The sequence below is a fragment of the Pristiophorus japonicus genome, chromosome 2, assembly GCF_044704955.1.
Source record: "Pristiophorus japonicus isolate sPriJap1 chromosome 2, sPriJap1.hap1, whole genome shotgun sequence".
NCBI lineage: Eukaryota > Metazoa > Chordata > Chondrichthyes > Pristiophoridae > Pristiophorus > Pristiophorus japonicus.
This window is the reverse complement of record NC_091978.1, coordinates 103890989-103911648: the sequence shown is the minus strand read 5'-3', so window position 1 is coordinate 103911648 and position 20660 is coordinate 103890989. Positions and strand designations below refer to the sequence as shown.

Here is a 20660-nt window from a genome sequence, read left to right as displayed (position 1 = left end):
ACATACGCTGACCTAAGTCAATTTGGAGTAAGTTTTAGCTGGCCAAAGTGGCATAAAAGGCCAAAACTGGCGTAAGTGGCTGGAAACGCCCCTTTTTTGAAAAAAAAACTCAACTAAAAAAAATCGTACCTAACTGAATTACTCTGGAGCAAGTTTATTGGGGAAAATGGTGTTTTTTAACTTACGACAGAAAAACCAACTGACTCCCAAAAAATTGGAGCAAGTCATGGCCAAAATTGGGCCCAATATTAGGGCAGTTGAAATCCCTTACTATTACTGCCCTATTGTTTTTGCACTTCTCAGAAATGTGTCTACATATTTGCTCTTCTATTTCCCTCTGACTGTTTCGGGATTTATCGCACATTCCCCGCAGTGTGATTGCCCCCTTTTTGTTCTTCAGTTCAACCCATATGGCCTCATTTGATGATTCTTCTAAAATATCATCCCTCCTCACAGCTGTAATTGTTTCTTCAATCAATATTGTGACGCCCCTCCTTTTGTATCCCCCTCCTTATCCCATCTGAAAACCCTGCAACCAAGAATGTTGAGCTACCATACCTGCCCTTCTTTCAGCCATGTCTCAATAATAGCTATAATATCATACTCCTATGTGTCTATCTGTGCCCTCAGCTCATCTGCCTAATTCTCTAGACTCCTTGAATTGAAGTATATACCATCTCTTCAGCCACGCATTCATCTACTCTATCCTCTTATTTCTGTACTCACTAGCAATCCTGAGATTACTACCTTTGAGGTCCTGCTTTTTAATCTCCCAAAAGTGTTCTTTGTTTCTTCTACTGTGACGACAGATACAAAATAATTGTTTAATGTCTCTGCCATTTCCTTATTCCACATTATAATTTCTCCTGTCTCTGTCTCTAAGGGAACCACATTTACTTTTGCTAATCACTTTCTTTTTACATACTTGTAAAAGGAGCTAGGAGACAGAGAGTATGAATAATGTGTATGCACTCCAATTGCAGGATGTGACTGCTGGTGACCTCTGGGGATTTGTACTAGGGCATCAGCTTTTCACTGTACTTATTAATGACTTAGATGAAGGAATAGAGAACAGTATATTTAAGTTTGCTGATGACAGCACAGTAAATAGTGTAGATCGGAGCAGGAAGTTGCAAAAAACATTGATAGATTAAATGAGTGGCATAACTACGACAGCTGGCATTCAATCACTTTCTGAGCCACAAGCAGTTTAAAAACCAAGGGCTGGGTGCTGGTAGCTCGAAGTGCATCAGCGCCAAGTGAGATGTTGCCTTGCCTTGTTTTTCCTAACTTTTTCTGCAGAGCGGCGACGTACCTGAGCAGGAGCAGACCAAGGCCCAAGAGTGGGGATAAAAGCCACAGCAGACCACAGCATACGGCCAGTGTGATCTCCTGGACTAGTTTCGATCGCCTGGTTGGGTCGGAGAGGAATTTTCCTAGATTTTTTCCCCAATTGGCCTGGGTTTTTATCTGTTTTTTTGCCTCTCCCAGGAGATTGCACGGCTCCGGGTGAGGAGAACTCTGCTGTATGGCATCACAGTTAAGGCAGGTAAGTGATTGGTAGTGATTGTGGGCTAAGTTTTTCTTTTAAATTAACATAAGAACATAAGAAATAGGAACAGGAGTACGCCATACGGCCCCTCGAGCCTGCTCTGCCATTCAATAAGATCATGGCTGATCTGATCATGGACTCAGCTCCACTTCCCCGCCCACTCCCCATAACCCCTTATCCCCTTATCGTTCAAGAAACTGTCTATGTTTGTCTTAAATTTATGCAATGTCCCAGCTTCCACAGCTCTCTGAGGCAACAAATTCCACAGATTTACAACCCTCTGAGAGAAGAAATTCCTCCTCATCTCTGTTTTAAATGGGCGGCCACTTATTCTAAGATCATGCCCTCTAGTTCTAGTCTTCCCCATCAGTGGAAACATCCTCTCTGCATCCACCTTGTCAAGCCACCTCATAATCTTATATGTTTCGATAAGGTCGCAACTCATTCTTCTGAATTCTAATGAGGAGAGGCTCAACCTACTCAACCTTTCCTCATATGTCAACCCCTTCATTCCCGGAATCAACCTAGTGAACCTTCTCTGAACTGTCTGCAAAGCAAGTATATCCTTTTGTAAATATGGAAACCAAAACTGCACGCAGTATTCCAGGTCTGGCCTCACCAATATCTTGTATAGCTGTAGCAAGAGTTCCCTGCTTTTATACTCCATCCACTTTGCAATAAAGGCCATGGTGACCAGAACTGCTGCAGTCTAACCAGTGTTTTATACAGTTCAAGCATAACCTCCTTGCTCTTGTATTCCATGCCTCGACTAATAAAGGCAAGAATTCTGTATGCCTTCTTAACCACCTTATCTACGTTGGGGAGGGTTTAAACTAGTTTGGCAGGGGGATGGGAACTGAAAATAAATTCAGTAGGGAAGGGAGTAAAGCTGGAATTAGAAAGCAAAAATAAAGAAAGTGAGTTTAAAGGAGAGAGGAAACAAGCAGGAAAAAGGGGTAAAATTTTTTTTTAAAGGCACTTTGTCTAAATACACGTAGCATTTGCAACAAAATAGATGAGTTGACAGCACAAATTGAGACAAATAGCCATTACAGAGACGTGGTTATAAGGTGATCAGGTCTAGGAATTAAATATTCAGGGGTATTTGACAATCCGGAAGGACAGACAGAAAGAAAAGGTGGGGTAGTTCTATTGATGAAGGATGGAATCACTGCAATAGTGAGAAATTATATTGGCTCAAATGATCAGAATGTTGAAACGGTTTGGGTGGAGATAAGGAATAATAAAGGGAAAAAGTCACTGGTGGGCGTCGTCTATAGGCCCCCTAACAGTCGCAACTCTGTTGGTCGGAGTTTCAACCAGGAAATAGTGGGGGCTTGTAAAAAAGGAACAGCAATAATCATGGGTGATTTTAACCTCCATATTGATTGGACAAATCAAATTGGTCAGGGTAGCCTTGAGGAGTTCATAGAGTGCATAAGGGATGGGTTCCTTGAACAGAATGTACAAATTAATATATAGCATATAACTAAATACTAAAAACAATCCTTTATTTGTTTAACTAATTTAATAAACTATATAGGGTAAATACTTGATTAATGCTAAACTAATTAATTAAATTAAACAATGGGAAAACAGGAGATGTGTTGCTCCTGCAATATGTGGGAGCTTCTGGACGTTTTGGTCCAGGGCGACCACATTTGCGGTAAGTGTCTGCGGCTCGACGGGCTTCGGCTCCGAGTTGAGGGGCTGGAGTCCGAGCTACAGACATTGCGAGACATCAGGGAGGGAGAAAGTTACTTGGACCTTTTGCTCCAGGAGGCAGCCACACCCTCTAGATTAAATACTTTTGAATTGACACGTGGTCAGGGACATGGGGGTGTGACTGCGAGTGAAGCAGGTAAGGGGATCCAGGAGGTAGCATTGCAGGAGCCTCAGTCCCTGCACTTGTCCAATAGATTTGAAGTTCTTGCAACTCTTGAGGACAAGTGTGCAGACTGCGGGGTGGATGAGCAGACTGACCAAGGCACTATGGTGCAGAAAGCCATTCAAGTGGGGGAGTAAAGAGGCAGGTGGTTGTAATAGGGGACAGTATAGTTAGGGGGCTAGATAGGGTTCACTGCAGCCAAGAGTGTGTGTCCCGAAGGCTGTGTTGCCTACCCTGTGCCAGGGTAAAGGACATCTCCTCCAGGCTGGAGAAGAACTTAGAGTGGGGCGGGGGGAATGATCCAGTTGTCGTGGTAAACGTAGGTACCAATGGCATAGGTAGGACTAAGAAAGAGGTTCTGTTGAGAGAGTTTGAACAGCTAGGGAGTAAATTGAAAAGCAGAACCACAAAGGTAATAATATCTGCATTATTCCCTGAGCCATGAGCAAATTGGCATAGGGTCAATAGAATCAGGGAGATGAATGCGTGGCTCAGAAGTTGGTGTGGGAGAAGTAGGTTTCGATTCGTGGGGCACTAGCACCAATACTCGGGAAAGAGAGAGCTGTTCTATTGGGAATGGACTACACCCCTGAACTATGCTGGGACCAGAGTTCTAACAAACTGACTAACTAGGGAGGTAGACAGGGTTTTAAACTAAATAAGGGGGGCGGGGGGAGGATGGTCGCAGTGGAGAGCAAGCTAGAATGCTAAAGAGAAAAGAAAAGGAAACAATGCAGGAAAGTGATTGTGGTAAGGATAACCAGATTATGTCAGGAAGGGACAGAGCATACAAACAAAAGAGTGCACGAACAAATAGGGTCCAGGTGAGAAAAAATAGCGATATGACAAATAGGGCTATAATACAAAATAATGTTAAGTTGTCTAATAATGTTAAAAAGACAAATTTAAAAGCATTGTATCTGAATGCACGAAGCATCTGTAATAAGGTAGACGAATTAACAGCGCAAATAGATGTAAACAGATACGATATAGTTGCAATTACGGAGACATGGTTGCAGGGTGACCAGGGTTGGGAACTGAAAATCCAAGGATATTCGATATTTAGGAAGGACAGGCAAAAAGGAAGAGGGGGTGGTGTGGTGTTGTTAGTAAAGGATGAAATCAGAGCGATAGTGAGAAAGGATATTGGCTCAGAAAATCAAGACGTAGAATCAGTCTGGGTGGAGCTAAGGAGCACCAAGGGGCAGAAAACATTGGTGAGATTTGTCTATAGGCTTCCAAACAGTAGCAGTAGTGTAGGGGACGGCATCAAACAGGAAATTAGAGATGCATGTAGCAAGGGTACTACAGTAATCGTAGGTGACTTTAATCTACATATAGACTGGACAAACCAAATTAGTAATAATACTGTGGCAGATGAATTCCTGGAGTGTGTACGAGATGGTTTTTTAGACCAGTATGTTGAGGAGCCGAATAGGGAACAGGCTATCCTAGATTGGGTATTATGTAATGAAAAAGGGTTAATTAACAGTCTTGTTGTGCGGGGTCCCTTTAGGGAAGGGTGACCATAACATGATTGAATTCTTTATTAAGATGGAAAGTGAAGTAGTCCAATCCAAAACTAGGGTCCTAAATCTAAACAAAGGAAACTACGAAGGTATGAGGAATGAATTGGCTATGATAGATTGGGAAGATTCATTAAAAGGCATGACGGTGGGTAGGCAATGGCTAATATTTAAGGAACGAATGCATGAATTGCAACAATTATACATTCCTTTCTGGCGTAAAAACACAAAAGGAAAAGTAGCCCAACCATGGCTAACAAAAGAAATTAAGGATAGTATTAGATCCAAAGAGGAGTTATACAAAGTTGCCAGAAAAAGTAGCAAGCCTGAAGATTGGGAGCAGTTTAGAATTCAGCAAGAAAGGACCAAGACATTGATTGAGGGGAAAAATAGAGTATGAGAGTAAACTTGCAAGGAACATAAAAACTGACTGCAAAAGTTTCTACAAGTAGGTAAAAAGAAAAAGATTAGTGAAGACAAATGTAGGTCCTTTACAGATAGAAACGGGAGAATTTGTAATGGGGAACAAGGAAATGGCAGAACAATTAAATAAATACTTCGGTTCCGTCTTCACGGAAGAGGATACAAATAACGTTACAGAAATTCTAGGAATCCAAGGGTCAAGTGAGCAAGAGGAATTAAAAGGAAATTATTATTAGTAAGAAAATAGTGCTGGAGAAACTAATGGGACTGAAGGCTGATAAATCCCCAGGGCCTGATGATCTGCATTCCAGAGTACTAAAAGAAAGGAAATAGTAAATGCATTGGTTGTCATCTTCCAAAATTCTATAGATTATGGAACAGTTCCTGCAGATTGGAGGGTGGCAAATGTAACCCCACTATTTAAAAAAGAAGGGAGAGAGAAAATGAGGAACTACAGACCACTTAACCTGACATCAGTAGTAGGGAATATGTTGGATCTATTATAAAGGATGTGATAACGGCACACTTAGATAATATCAACGGGATTAAACAAAGTCAACATGGATTTATGAAAGGAAAATCATGTTTGAAAAACCTACTGGAGTCTTTTTGAGGATGTAACTGATAGAATAGATAAGGGAGAACCAGTGGATGTAGTGTATTTGGATTTTCAGAAGGCCTTTGATAAAGTCGCACATAAGAGGTTAGTGTGCAAAATTAAAGCACATAGGATTGGGGATAATGTATTGGCATGGATTGAAAATTGGTTAACTGACAGGAAACAGAGAGTAGGAATAAATGGGTCTTTTTTGGGGTGGCGGGCAGTGACTAGTGGGGTACCATAGGGATCAGTGCTTGGGCCCCAGCTATTCACAATATATATAAATGATTTGGATGAGGGAACCAAATGTAATATTTCCAAGTTTGCTGATGACACAAAACTAGGTGGGATTGTGAGTTGTGAGGAGGATGCAAAGATGCTGCAAAGCGATTTAGATAGATTGAGTGAGTGGGCAAACACATGGCAATGCAGTATAACATGGATAAATGTGAAGTTATCCACTTTGGTAGGAAAAACGTAAGGGCAAAGTATTATTTAAATGGTGATGACTTGGGAAGTGTCGATGTACAGAGGGACCTGGGTGTCCCTGTACACCAGTCATTGAAAGCAAACATGCAGGTGCAGCAAGCAGTTAGGAAGGCAAATGGTATGTTGGCCTTCATTGTAAGAGGATTTGAGTACAGGAGAAAGGATGTCTTACTACAGTTATACAGGGCCTTGATGAGACCGCACTTGGAGTATTGTGTGCAGTTTTGTTCTCCTTACCTAAGAAAATATATACTTGCCATAGAGGGAGTGCAGCGAAGGTTCACCAGGCTGATTCCTGGGATGGCAGGACTGTCGTATGAGGAGAGATTGGGTCAACATGTTCGACAAATTTGCTGGAATTCTTTGAGGATAGAAACATACAAAATAGGTGCAGGAGTAGGCCATTCGGCACTTCGAGTCTGCACCACCATTCACTATGATCATGGCTGATCATTTTTGCAACTTTAGTACCCCATTCCTGCTTTCTCTCCATACCGCTTGATCCCTTTAGCCACAAGGGCCACATCTAACTCCCTTTTGAATATATCTAACGAACTGGCCTCAACAACTTTCTGTGGTAGAGAATTCCACAGATTCACAATTCTCTGTGAAATAACAAACAGGGTGGATAAAGGGGAACCAGTGGATGTGGTGTATTTGGACTTCCAGAAGGCATTTGACAAGGTGCCACATAAAAGGTTATTGCACAAGATAAAAGTTCACGGGGTTGGGGGTAATATATTAGCATGGGTAGAGGATTGGCTAACTAACAGAAAATAGAGAGTCGGGATAAATGGTTCATTCTCTGGTTGGCAACCAGTCACTAGTGGGGTGCCGCAGGGATCAGTGCTAGGACCCCAACTATTTACAATCTATATTAACGACTTGGAAGAAGGGACTGAGTGTAACGTAGCCAAGTTTGCTGATGATACAAAGATGAGAGGAAAAGCAATGTGTGAGGAGGACACAAAAAAATCTGCAAAAGGATATAGACAGGCTAAGTGAGTGGACAAAAATTTGGCAGATGGAGTGTAATGTTGGAAAGTGTGAGGTCATGCACTTTGGCAAAAAAAAATCAAAGAACAAGTTATTATTTAAATGGAAAAAGATTGCAAAGTGCTACAGTACCGCAGGACCTGGGGGTACTTGTGCATGAAACACAAAAGGATAGTATGCAGGTACAGCAAGTGATCAGGAAGGCCAATGGAATCTTGGCCTTTATTGCAAGGGGATGGAGTATAAAAGCAGAGAAGTCTTGCTACAGCTATATAGGGTATTGGAATACTGCGTGCAGTTTTGGTTTCCATCTTTACGAAAGGATATACTTGCTTTGGAGGCAGTTCAGAGAAGGTTCACTTGGTTGATTCCGGAGAGGAGAGAGTTGACTTATGAGGAAAAATTGAGTAGGTTGGGCCTCTACTCATTGGAATTCAGAAGAATGAAAGGTGATCTTATCGAAACGTATAAGATTATGAGGGGGCTTGACAAGGTGGATGCAGAGAGAATGTTTCCATTGATGGGGGAGACTAGAACTAGAGGGCATGATCTCAGAATAAGGGGCCGCCCATTTAAAACTAAGATGAGGAAAAATTTCTTCTTTCAGAGGGTTGTAAATCTGTGGAATTCGCTGCCTCAGAGAGCTGTGGAAGCTGGGACATTGATAAATTTAAGACAGAAATAGACAGTTTCTTAAACGATAAGGGGATAAGGGGTTATGGGGATCAGGCAGGGAAGTGGAGCTGAGTCGATGATCAGATCAGCCATGATCTTATTGAATGGCGGAGCAGGCTCGAGGGGTCGTATGGCCTACTCCTGTTCCTATTTCTTATGTTCTTATGCAATGCATTTAGTTCTATGCACCGCCCCTCTCCACTACCCCCCCCACTCTCAACTCCAACAAGTGTGAGGAACTTATGCTCTTCTTTGTCACTAAGATTGAGACCATATATTTAACACCTTCCACCATATAATGCACCCCCCACTTCCTTTTGCCCACCAAACCAAAGCTCCCCCAAGCCTTCCACCAACCGGAACACCCGTTTACTCTAATTTCTCTCCTAATTCTCTTCATGTCCTACCTGAACTCATCTTATTCATGGTACTGACCTTCTGCTCCCTTGACCCTAATTCTATAAACAGCTGACCATCGAACTTCTCTTTCTGGTCACTTTAATTCCTCGCTCCACTCCCACTCTGACATTTCCATCCTCGGCCTCTGACACTGTTCCAATGAAGCTCAATGCAAACTCGAGGAACAGCACCTCATTTCCTCTGCCCCCGATCTTATGTTTTTTTTCTCTGTCTCCAATGGCAGCTGGTCATTATTATGCCATTCACACCCTATCCAGTCTAACCTTTTCTACATTCTGCCATTACCATTTCAATTCGGCCATCATCCCTTTTGTCTCTCTAATCTCTCCTGCCTTCCACCCTATCACAGACCTTCCCTTTTGTTCTTTCTTCCCCTCCAACTTTCAGTTCTCCTTAAGAATTTGTTCTTTTCGAACATTCGCCAGTTCTGATGAAGGGTCATCGGCTTGAAACATTAACTCTGTTTTTCTCTCCACAGATGCTGACTGACCCGTGGAGATTTCCAGCATTTTCTGTTTTTATTTTCTTTCTGGTCTCCATGTTAGCTGACATTGTAAATAGTTCCCTATCCCAGTTACTTTCCCCTCTCTTTCAAACCCACTGTTATCAACCCCTCCTCAAAAAATCAACTCTACATCATCACAAACTTCTCAAAAATCCTTTAATATGTTGTCACCTCCCAAATACCCGTGCCCATCTTTCCTGCAATTCCATATTTGAATCTCTGTAATCAGCTTTCCACTCCTGCCATAACACCAAAGTGGCCCTAATCAAAATCACAAATGTCATCCGCTGTGACTGTGACCGCATTTCACTATTCCTACTCATCTTTCTGCTGTTCTCTGCAGCCTTTGGCATGGTCAATCAGACCATCCTCCTACAGCAATCTCTCCTCCATTCTCCAGCTCAGTAAGACTACCCTCACTTGACTGCACTCTTACCTAACCGAGGTAAGAGCATCTCCAGCAATGGCTTCATTTCCCGCCATCGCACTATTACCTCTGGAGTCCCCAAGGATATATCCTTGGCCCCTTCCTCTTCCTCATCTATATGCTGCCTCTTGTCAACATCATCCGAAAACATTGGGGTCAGATGTATGTTGATGACATCCAGCTCTACAGCTCAACCACTTCTCTCAACCTCTCCACTGCCTCTGTATTGTGAGACTGTTTATCTGACAGCAAACCGTAAATGTGCCACAATTCCCTCCAGTTAAACATTGGTAAGACCGAAGCCATCATCTTCAGTCCCCACCACAAACTCCATACTCTTGCCACCAATCCTCTCTCCCTCCCCAGACACTGTTTGAGGTTGAATCAGACTGTTCACAACCTCAGTGCCCTACTTGAGTCCAAGATGAGTTTCCAATCCCATATCCTCTCCATCACAAAGATAGCCTACTTGCAGCTCCATAACATCACCTACTTTCATCCTGGCCTTTGCCTAGCTGGTGTCGAAACCATTACCAATGTCTTTGTTACCTCCATATTCAACTCTTTCAATGCTCTCCTGACTGGCCTCCCAGTCTCCACCTCATCCAAATTCTATCCTGCAACAGTGAAGTTGAAGCTCTTCGGAATCCAGAAGGCAGTGGGATTGTGTGAATGAGTTGCAGCATATTCCTAACAATGCAACAGGACAGCTACTGGTACACACTAAGCATTATAAATGTTCAACTGTCCTTTGTTAAAAACTTTTCCATATGTTTGTTACCAAGCTAATAAGGATAATAATGCAACATGCTCTAGTGTCTAAATCCCAGTTCCCAATTTGCCAATAAACAAATATTTCTTGATATAACTTATTTTTAAATATATTTTCAATGAACAGTTTAACCTGTATAAAATAAATTGAATTTATTGGGTTTTTTTGTCATCCATATTTATAGCCATTTTGTGTACTTTTAGTTTACACCTTTCATGTTAACTCAGATATTGGTTAGAATTGAGAGGGTAGATTTACAACTTGATGCTGGAGTGTAAAACTGGCGTTGTGGATCGGCAACCTATAATGGAAATGAAAATTGGCAGTTTATATAATGGGTGGCTGATTCACAATGCCCATTTTACACTCTAGCAGCAAATTGAAAAGTCATCCTGAGATGGCTAAAGACCTCCAATTCTTCGAGTTAACAAAATGTAGTCAAGAAAGTTATCACTTTTCTTTCATCCCAGGCCTGTCCATGTCCACCCACTCTCTCTCAGAATCTTGCCAAATGCTCCTTAACAGATTCTGGTCCCAGTCTCCAACTTCTAGTTTCTATCTAGATGGTTGAGAGAAATGAACTGCCATTTGCTGTTAAAATTTCAAGATTTATTGGAGTTGTTTAGTGGAATTCCAAGATCAAAGGGACAGCAGCTGTGTGTCAGTCTCTCAAAAACTTATTTCTCAAAACTTACAAGAATAAAACGGGATTAAAAAAACAGGTCACCCATGTGGTGCTGGAGGCTGGATTGGAAGAATGCATCATCATTTAATTTCCTTGCAACCAAAGTAATTGAAGTATTTCTGTGATGGCTGCACACATCTAAGAGAATGCTGTTGCCAGAGAGGAAAACTCTGGTTTTGTATCCAGGTACAGATGAGACACCTCCAAAGGAGAGAGTGAGAGAGGTATAGAAAGAAAATGAGAGAAATCACTGCACATAGAGCAGTTGACATAAAAAACTGTGAGAAAATAAAATGTAGATTTACAGAGAAAGAGAAACATTGCAAGAGACATACAGGGAACATGAGAGTTATATAGGAGTGGAGACAGAGGGAAGGTGAGAATTATAAAAGAGAAGGCAGAAAGATTAAGAAAGCGAGTCGGATGCAGAAAGATAAAAAGAGATGAGATGGAGTGAGAAGCATACAGAAACAAATGAAAGATATACTGGAGTGGGGACAGAATTACAGAAAGAGGGGGCAGAAACTGAGTTGTAGGCAGGAAGATAAATAGATTATGAAAGTGTGTCAGAAAGAAAACAAAAGAAAGGAGAAAAGAAAGAATGGTACAGTGGGAGAGAAGCAAACAGAAAGATATAGGCCCGGGTTTTCATGACCTGCAAGGCCTGCCCATTTGCTGCACAATGGACCGCTGAGAGACCGGGCGGTACTTTGCCTGAAAGATTCCTCTAAAAGAGGTGGCTGTACTGCCTGGCGGCAAAATAATGGCTTGCGCCATCAATCTGGGCGGCAGCGGCGCTCTCAATCTCGGCGGCAAAGGAGCTTGCTGCCCAAATGCCGGCGAGGTTGGAGTAGGGCCCAGGGAGGGTGGAAGACCTGTAAAGTAAAAACATCCCAAAAAAAAATTCACCAGAACACCATCCAGGTAAGACGCTGTAAAAATATTTTTTTAAAATGTTCACTAACTTTCTTTTGCAGGTCTTCATACCTACCGTCTGGGTAAGAACAGCCTCCACACAGCGGTCCTTCCCCCTGCTGGCGCCGACTCCCGCCCGCACTAATCTGGCATCTCGGCGGGCGGGAGGCCACTTACGCGACTTGGCCGCCAGAGGACGTTAGCGGGCTGTTCCCGGCGTTCTCCCGCCCGCTCCAACCCAAGTGGAAACTGGGAGCGAGAGGAAAATGGCAGGAAAACTCGGCGGCAGTCAACGGTAAGGCCACCAATATGGGGGCCATTGAAAATGATACAAATGTTAAGTTTGTATATGAGCCAATACTACAAGAGATCAGCGAGTATATGTTTTTTATTAGTTCCAGGGTGTGGGCAGTAAGGCCAGCATTTATTGCCCATCCCTAATTGTCCTTGAAAAGGTGGTGAATGAATTCTTGAACGAATAAAAAAAAATTGTACACCACCATTCACAACTGGTTGTGGCATGACTGAGCATATCTAGTGAATGATACAATAACTCAAATAATTTTTTAAATAACACTAGACTGTATGTTAAAACACCTACCTCACATATAGGGAAATTGGGACAACAGTATTCAGAATGATCACATATGACCAGAACATAAGAAATCCAGAGAAGGAAGAATTAGGAGTGTCGTAGTCCCAAAGCAAGTAGACCTGAAAGTAGTACCCTTTATAAGATTCCCAGATGCTATTTCCAATAGCCAGTACTGAACACATGAAGACAAGGAAGCCAAAAATCTGCAATCACAGAACAAAACATCAATGTTATTTTGAGGTCAGCAGTAAGTAATGCTTCCTTCATTAGTTATGTTGATTTGGCGGGGTTGGGGGGGAGGCGGGGTTTCCAATCTCCCGCTGTAACTTAAGTGGAGAGTAGTGTAAACTCTGGAGAAATAGTTAGGGAGATCGTGAGAACCCCCATGGAAATTACTGCCATTGGACTATATTCAAAAGAAACTGTGACTAATTAAAATACAGACATAAACAAAGTAACTTAAGATGTACATGCAATTTTTTTTAAACAGGGTGACAGGTAAAGCTTCTTCTAAAATGTCACTATTTTTTCAAATTCAGGGGACACAAGCTAAATTTTGGGAGTAGTTACTTCCAGGTCACTTTCCCCCACGTGCACAATATATTTCTGTGAAATTAAATTTAAAAATATCTGGTATGAATTCTGATTGAACTAAACTGAATCAAAGTGGTTCGTTCACTAAAATTTAAATCATGCTGATTTTAAGGGAACAATGTAATCTGTCTTGCAAGACATTTGAGCGGGAATTTCCGAGAGACTTATGCCAATGGAATGATGTATGTACGTCATTGGATCTATTTTCCAGTGCAAAAGTCCACGGAAATTATGGCGTGAGTTATGCCACTATTCATTCTACGCCTTAATTTCCTGGACTTTCGCTTTCGCCGCTCTACCAAAACCCTCGCCGAAACCGAGAGAGGTTATTGCAGCTCCGTTCTCCATCCCTAGTTACCCAGAGTAGTTGATGGTGGGCCTTTTCCTTGAACTGTTGCAGTCATTGTGGTAATGAGCTTTCACAAGTATTAAATAGGGAATGCCTTAATATTGACACAGCGACAATGAAGGAATGGTGATACATGTACAATTCAGGATAGTTTGTTACTTGGAAGATAATTTGGTGGTAATGATGCTCCTTCTCAGTGATAGACATCATAGGGAGAAGCTGTTGAAGGAACCTTGTTGAGTTGCTATAGTGCATCCTGTAGATCATAAATAGAGCAGTCATTTTCCACTGGCAGTGCAGTGGATCCAGAAGCATAGAGCACCAATCTAGCAAATTGATATGTCCTAGATGGTGTCAAGCTTCGTGAGTATTGTTGCGGCTGCGCCCATTCAGGCGAGTGGTGAGTACTCCATCACACATCCGACTTAGATAATGGAGAAGCTTTGAAGGGTCAGGAGATACTCATTACAGAGTACTCAATCTCTGCTCTCCTTTTGTAGCAACAGTGTTGATATGGCTGGTCCAGTTAAGTTTCTTGGTGATCCCCACGATGCTGATGGTAGAGGAAGGGTTCCATTTAAGATTAAGTGGTGATAGCTGAGCTTTCAGTTGTTCAAGATGATCATTACCTGGCACTCATGTAGTGTGAATGTAACCTTGCACTTGTCAATCCAAGGTTTTCCAGGTTGTGTTGTAAGCTGGCGTGGGCTACTTAAATTATCGGTGAAATTGTGAATGGAGCTGGACACTAGAATCGTCACATATCAATATACCACTTTGAGTGTATGACACAATAAATTTGAAATAATTCATTTAAATAATGATGTTTTAAACTGCTTGAGAAAAGATGCAGCAAGAGCTTCTGTTGCAAACTTCTCCGTGTTGCCAATATACTCAAATCTAGCGTAGTGTTTTCAAGAATGCGCGGCAAAATTTCAACAAGATTTTAATGCCCTTTAAAAGTTGGTTCCATTCAACTGATTTGTTTGAAAACTCTGCACCACAACGCATCAATGATTATTTATACTGTATTGGTTGACCCTAAAGAAAGGAAATTAATTCATTATATACACTTACCCATAAGACGATAACATTCATCAGTCGATCTATACTAGTTCGCTTAAAAGCTGACAGTCCACTATTCTGCATTAGTTTTGTGTCTTGTCCTTGAAATAAGAAGTGATAAGTTATATGTAAGAAATACCATGCAACATATTCAGAATGGTGCTATAACACCACTGTAAAAAAGCATATGGGATCCTTAGCTTTATAAATAGAAGCACAGAGTACAAAAGCAAGGACGTTATGGTAAACCTTTATAAATCACTGGTTAGGCCCCAGCTGGACTGCTGTGTACAATTTTGGGCACCACAGTTTAGGAAGGATGTCAAGGCCTTGGAGAGAGTGCAGAAGGAGATTGACTAGAATGTTACCAGAGATGAGGGTCTTCAGTTAGGTGGAGAGACTAGAGAAGCAGGGATTGTTCTCCTTAGAGCAGAGAAGGTTATGGGGAGATTTGATTGAGGTGTTCAAAATTATGAGGGATTTTGATAGAGTAGATAGGAAGAAATTGTATCCAATGGCAGGAGGGTCAGTAATCAGGGGACACAGATTTAAGATCATTGGAACCGGGGGTGTTTTTACGCAACGAGTTATTATGATCTGGAATGCACAATCTGAATGGGTGATGGAAGCAGATTCAATAGCGACTTTCAAAAGGGAATTGGATATATGACAATAACTTTACCAGAAAAGGAAAAAGTTTCAGGGCTATGCGGAAAGTGCAGTGAAGTGAGAGTAATAGGATAGCTCTTTCAAAGTGCCGGCACAGGCACAATGGGCTGAATGGACTCCTTCTGTGCTGTTTGAGTCTACGAACACTGTATATTGTTATGTGCAATAAAACCAACTCTCTACAGCTCCATTCTTTCCAATTACTGGCCCCAACCTTCTCTTTGGGGGGAATTTTAACTTTCCAGGACTAGTGCTGAGGTGGGGGGAAAGGGGGAATTAAATTCTGTAAATTCTTAAACTATTAAATTCTTCTGCTAACCGTCTCCTTAAACCCCTCTCCTCTGTCTCCATCACACTCACCTCCAACAACAAGTGTGAGGAGCTCATGGACTTCTTTGTCTTAAAGATTCAGACCATCCGATCAGCACCTCTGTGAGTTTCCTTCTTTCATCTAGCCCACAGGGCCAAATTTCATCTGAGGCTCTCACCTGCCCTAACCCTAAACTCACATCTTTCTCTTTAATCTCCCCTCTTGATCTCTCCAAGATCATCTTGTCCATGAGACCCACTTCCTGCTCCCTTGACCCTATTCCCACTAAACTGCTGACCACCCAACCTCCTTTTTTGGCTCCCATGTTAGTCGACATTGTTAACATTTCTCTCTCCTCAGGTACTGTTCCCCTCTCCTTCAAATCTGCTGTCATCACCCCTCTCCTCAAAAAAACAACCCTTGACCCCACTTTGCTTACTAGCTATCGCCCCAACTCCAACCTCCTTTTCCTGTCCAAAGTACTTGAATGTGTTGTCACCTTCCAAATCCGTGACCATCTTTCCATGAATTCAATGTTTGAATCCCTTCAATCAGGTTTTCGCCCCTGCCACAGTACCGAAAGGGCTCTCATCAAAGTCACAAATGACATCCTTTGTGAGTGTGACAAAGGTAAACTATCCCTCCTCATCCTTCAGGACCTGTTTGCAGCCTTTGACACAACTGACCACTCCATCCTCCTCCAACGCCTCTCCACCATCATCCAGCTAGGTGGGAATGCACTCGCTTGGTTCCATTCTTATCTATCTAATCGTAGCCAGAAAATCTCCTGCAATGGCTTCTGTTCCCACTCCCGCATCGTTACCTCTGGTGTCCCCCAAGGTCTGTCCTTGGCCCCCTCTTATTTCACATCTATATGCTGCCCCATGAAGATATCATCCGAAAACACAATCAGTTTCCACATGTAAGCTGACGACACCCAGCTCTAACTCTCCACCACTTCTCTCGATCCCTGCTTGGTATTTAAATTGTCAAATTGCTTGTTTGACATGAGCAGAAATTTTCTCCCATTAAATATTGGGAAGACCGAATCCATTATCTTTGGTCCCTGCTACAAACTGCATTCCCTAACCATTGACTCCATCCCTCTCCCTAGCAGCAATCTGAGGGTGAACAAGACTGTTCGCAACCTAGGTGTCATATTTGACCCTAAAATGAGTTTCCGGCCACATATCCAGGGCATAACTAAAACCGCTTTTTTCCACTTCCGTAATATTGCCCGCCTCTGCCCCTGCCTCAGCTCTTCTGCTGCTGAAACTCTCATTCATGCCTTTGTTACCTTTAGACTTGACTACTCCAACTCACTCCTGGCTGGTCTCCCACATTCTATACGACGTAAACTACCAAAACTCAGCAGCCCATGACCTAACTCGCGCCATGTCATGATCACCTATCACCCCTGTGCTTTCTGACCTACATTGACTCCTGGTTAAACAACCCCTCGATTTCAAAATTCTTATCCTTGTTTACAAATCACTCCATGGCCTCGCCCCTCCCTATCTCTTTATAATCTTTTTCAGTCTCACAATCGCACAAAATGTCTGCGCACCTCAAATTCTGGCCCCTTGAACATCCCTCATTATATCTGCTCAACCATCAGTGGTGGATAGAGGTGTACCGATGGATGTGGTGCATTTAGATTTCTAAAAGGCATTCGATAAGGTGCCACACAAAAGGTTACTGCAGAAGATAAAGGTACGCGGAGTCAGAGGAAATGTATTAACATGGATCGAGAATTGGCTGGCGAACAGAAACCAGAGAGTCGGGATAAATGGGTCCTTTTCGGATTGGAAATCGGTGGTTAGTGGTGTGACACAGGGATCGGTGCTGGGACCACAACTGTTTACAATATACATAGATGACCTGGAAGAGGGGACAGAGTGTAGTGTAACAAAATTTGCAGATGACACAAAGATTAGTGGGAAAGTGGGTTGTGTGGAGGACACAGAGAGGCTGCAAAGAGATTTAGATAGGTTAAGCGAATGGGCTAAGGTTTGGCAGATGGAATACAATGTCGGAAAATGTGAGGTCATCCACCTTGGGAAAAAAAACAGTAAAAGGGAATATTATTTGAATGGGGAGAAATTACAACATGCTGCGGTGCAGAGGGACCTGGGGGACCTTGTGCATGAAACTCCTTTTGGAGTTCACCTGCAAAAACATAAAACATTAAACCGTGCCACCCGACCTGGGTGACACACCAGACATTTACAAGGCCCTTTTTTCCTTTTTTTTTTTGTGTTTTTAATTTTTTTTTTGGGCGCTAAAATCACATTTTTCCAGTGCCCCCTATAAAAGGGAAGGGGACACTAAAAGCACCGGCAATTAAAACAAATTAAACTTTAAAACGTAAAATCAAATTAAAATTTGGTTGCCGGGCGTGATGATGCACTCCAGTCCCTCCGGTGCCCACCTCTCGCGGAAGGCCGCGAGCGTACCGGTGGACACCGCGTGCTCCATCTCCAAGGACACCCTGGACCGGATGTAAGAGCGGAAGAGAGGCAGGCAGTCAGGTTGAACGACCCCCTCGACCGCCCGCTGCCTGGACCGGCTGATGGCACCCTTGGCCGTGCCCAGGAGCAGTCCTACGAAGAGGCCTTCGGACCTACCCGCTCCCCTCCGCACAGGGTGCCCAAAGATCAGGAGAGTGGGACTGAAGTGCAGCCAGAATTTCAGGAGCAGCCCCTTCAAATAATGGAACAGAGGCTGCAACCTTGTGCACTCGATAAAAACATGGAACACGGACTCCTCCAGACCGCAGAAATTGCAGGCGGCCTGGGAGTCCGTGAACCGGCTTAAAAATTTATTGCACGGCACTGCTCCGTGCACCACCCTCCAGGCCAAGTCCCCGATGAATAGTGGGAGGACCCCTGCGTAGAGTGCCCTCCATCGGGGACCTCCGCCTCCTCCGGACGGCAAGATGGTACGCCATGGCGTGTCCGGACGGCCGGCGAGGATGGCAAAGTTGAGAGTGTGCAGGAGCAGCCCGTACAGGAAACCCCTCCGCGCGGAACTGAAAGGCACGGAGGGGATTTCCCCGAGGCGGCTCAAGTTGTGAGGCGCCGGCCCCCGAGGGAGGTTCCGGGGTTTGGCGCCGATGAGGAATTCCGTCCGGACGGGGGTCAGTTCGGACGGGATCTCCCCACATGCTTGAGCCTCCTCGATGCACCTAACGGAGTCAGGGCCCAGAGCTGTTTTTAGCGACTCGATGGCATCGGCCGCGTGGCGGACGTTGGCAGAGTTTAGGCGCCGCGCCAGCGTGTCTGGCGCCATCCAGCCCGCTCCTCCGCCATCGAGCAGGTCCCTGACCCTGGTCACCTCACCAGCCACAGCCCTCTCTTCCGACCGCCACATAAAACCTCGGTCGTGGAGGTACGGATTTCCGAGCAGCGGCTCCTGCAGGACGGCCGCCACTCCAGCCGGCGGAGAGCTGCGCTTGGTGGAGACTTTGTTCCAGACCCTGATGAGTTCCCTGTAAAAGACAGGCAGCTCCCGGAGGGCGGTCCTGGCAACCCCCAAGTTCACAAACAGGAGCTGCGTGTCATAATTGAGGTCACGCTGCTGGCGGAAGAAATACCTCGCCAGAGCGCACCACCTAGGAGGGGGCTCGACGTAAAGGTATCTCTGCAGGGTCTGAAGACGGAAAGTCGCGAGCTGGGCGCTGACGCACACCAACGACTGACCGCCCTCCTCAAGCGGGAGACTCAAGACCGCAGCAGAGACCCAGTGCTTCCTGTTGTTCCAGAAGAAGTCCACCAGCTTCTTCTGTATCTTGGCGACAAACGCAGGGGGAGGGGTCAAAGTGACCAGCCGGTACCACAACATTGCGGCCACCAGCTGGTTTATGACTAGCGCTCGACCCCTGTAGGACAGCACTCGGAGCAGTCCTGTCCAGCGCCCTAGGCGAGCGGCGACCTTGGCCTCCAGCTCCTGCCAGTTCGCCGGCCAGGCTCCCTCGTCGGGGCTAAGGTAGACTCCCAGATAGAGGAGATGGGTCGTGCTCCAGGCAAAAGGCCTGAGCTCCTCCGGCAGGGAGTCCACCCGCCACTGACCCACCAGGAGTCCGGAACATTTCTCCCAGTTGATCCTGGCAGAGGACGCGGCCGAGTAAATCTCCTGGCACTCACGCATCCTCCGCAGGTCAGCGGGATCCTCTACCGCGAGGAGCACGTCATCGGCGTAAGCCGAGAGTCCTTGTGCATGAACTTCTTTTTGGAGATCACCTGCAAAAACATAAAACATTAAACCGTGCCACCCGACCTGGGTGACACACCAGACATTTACAAGGCCCTTTTTTCCTTTTTTTGTTTTTTTTTGTGTTTTTAATTTTTTTTTTGGTTTTTTTTTGGGCGCTAAAATCACATTTTTCCAGTGCCCCCTATAAAAGGGAAGGGGACACTAAAAGCACCGGCAATTAAAACAAATTAAACTTTAAAACGTTAAATCAAATTAAAATTTGGTTGCCGGGCGTGATGATGCACTCCAGTCCCTCCGGTGCCCACCTCTCGCGGAAGGCTGCGAGCGTACCGGTGCACACCGCGTGCTCCATCTCCAAGGACACCCTGGACCGGATGTAAGAGCGGAAGAGAGACAGGCAGTCAGGTTGAACGACCCCCTCGACCGCCCGCTGCCTGGACCGGCTGATGGCACCCTTGGCCGTGCCCAGGAGCAGTCCTACGAGGAGGCCTTCGGACCTACCCGCTCCCCTCCGCACAGGGTGCCCAAAGATCAGGAGAGTGGGACTGAAGTGCAGCCAGAATTTCAGGAGCAGCCCCTTCAAATAATGGAACAGGGGCTGCAACCTCGTGCACTCGATAAAAACATGGAACACGGACTCCTCCAGACCGCAGAAATTGCAGGCGGCCTGGGAGTCCGTGAACCGGCTTAAAAATTTATTGCACGGCACTGCTCCGTGCACCACCCTCCAGGCCAAGTCCCCGATGAATAGTGGGAGGACCCCTGCGTAGAGTGCCCTCCATCGGGGACCCCCGCCTCCTCCGGACGGCAAGATGGTACGCCATGGCGTGTCCGGACGGCCGGCGAGGATGGCAAAGTTGAGAGTGTGCAGGAGCAGCCCGTACAGGAAACCCCTCCGCGCGGAACTGAAAGGCACGGAGGGGATTTCCCCGAGGCGGCTCAAGTTGTGAGGCGCCGACCCCCGAGAGAGGTTCCGGGGTTTGGCGCCA

The 20660-nt window shown here is 44.8% G+C and overlaps 1 protein-coding gene across 3 annotated transcripts in view; it reads right to left on the bottom strand.

The window, feature by feature from the left end:
• atp8b5b (ATPase phospholipid transporting 8B5b) overlaps window positions 1-20660 on the bottom strand; it is a 506562-nt gene that overhangs the window by 183256 nt on the left and 302646 nt on the right. For all 3 annotated transcript variants that reach the window (XR_011588690.1, XM_070868497.1, XM_070868507.1), the window contains exons 12-13: window positions 14490-14578; window positions 12476-12672 (exon numbers count right to left, since the gene is read on the bottom strand). Coding sequence is in view for 2 of the 3 variants with exons in the window: in XM_070868497.1 (XP_070724598.1) it covers window positions 12476-12672; window positions 14490-14578 (286 nt within the window). In the remaining variant the exon portion in view is untranslated. The remainder of the gene's footprint in view (window positions 1-12475; window positions 12673-14489; window positions 14579-20660) is intronic.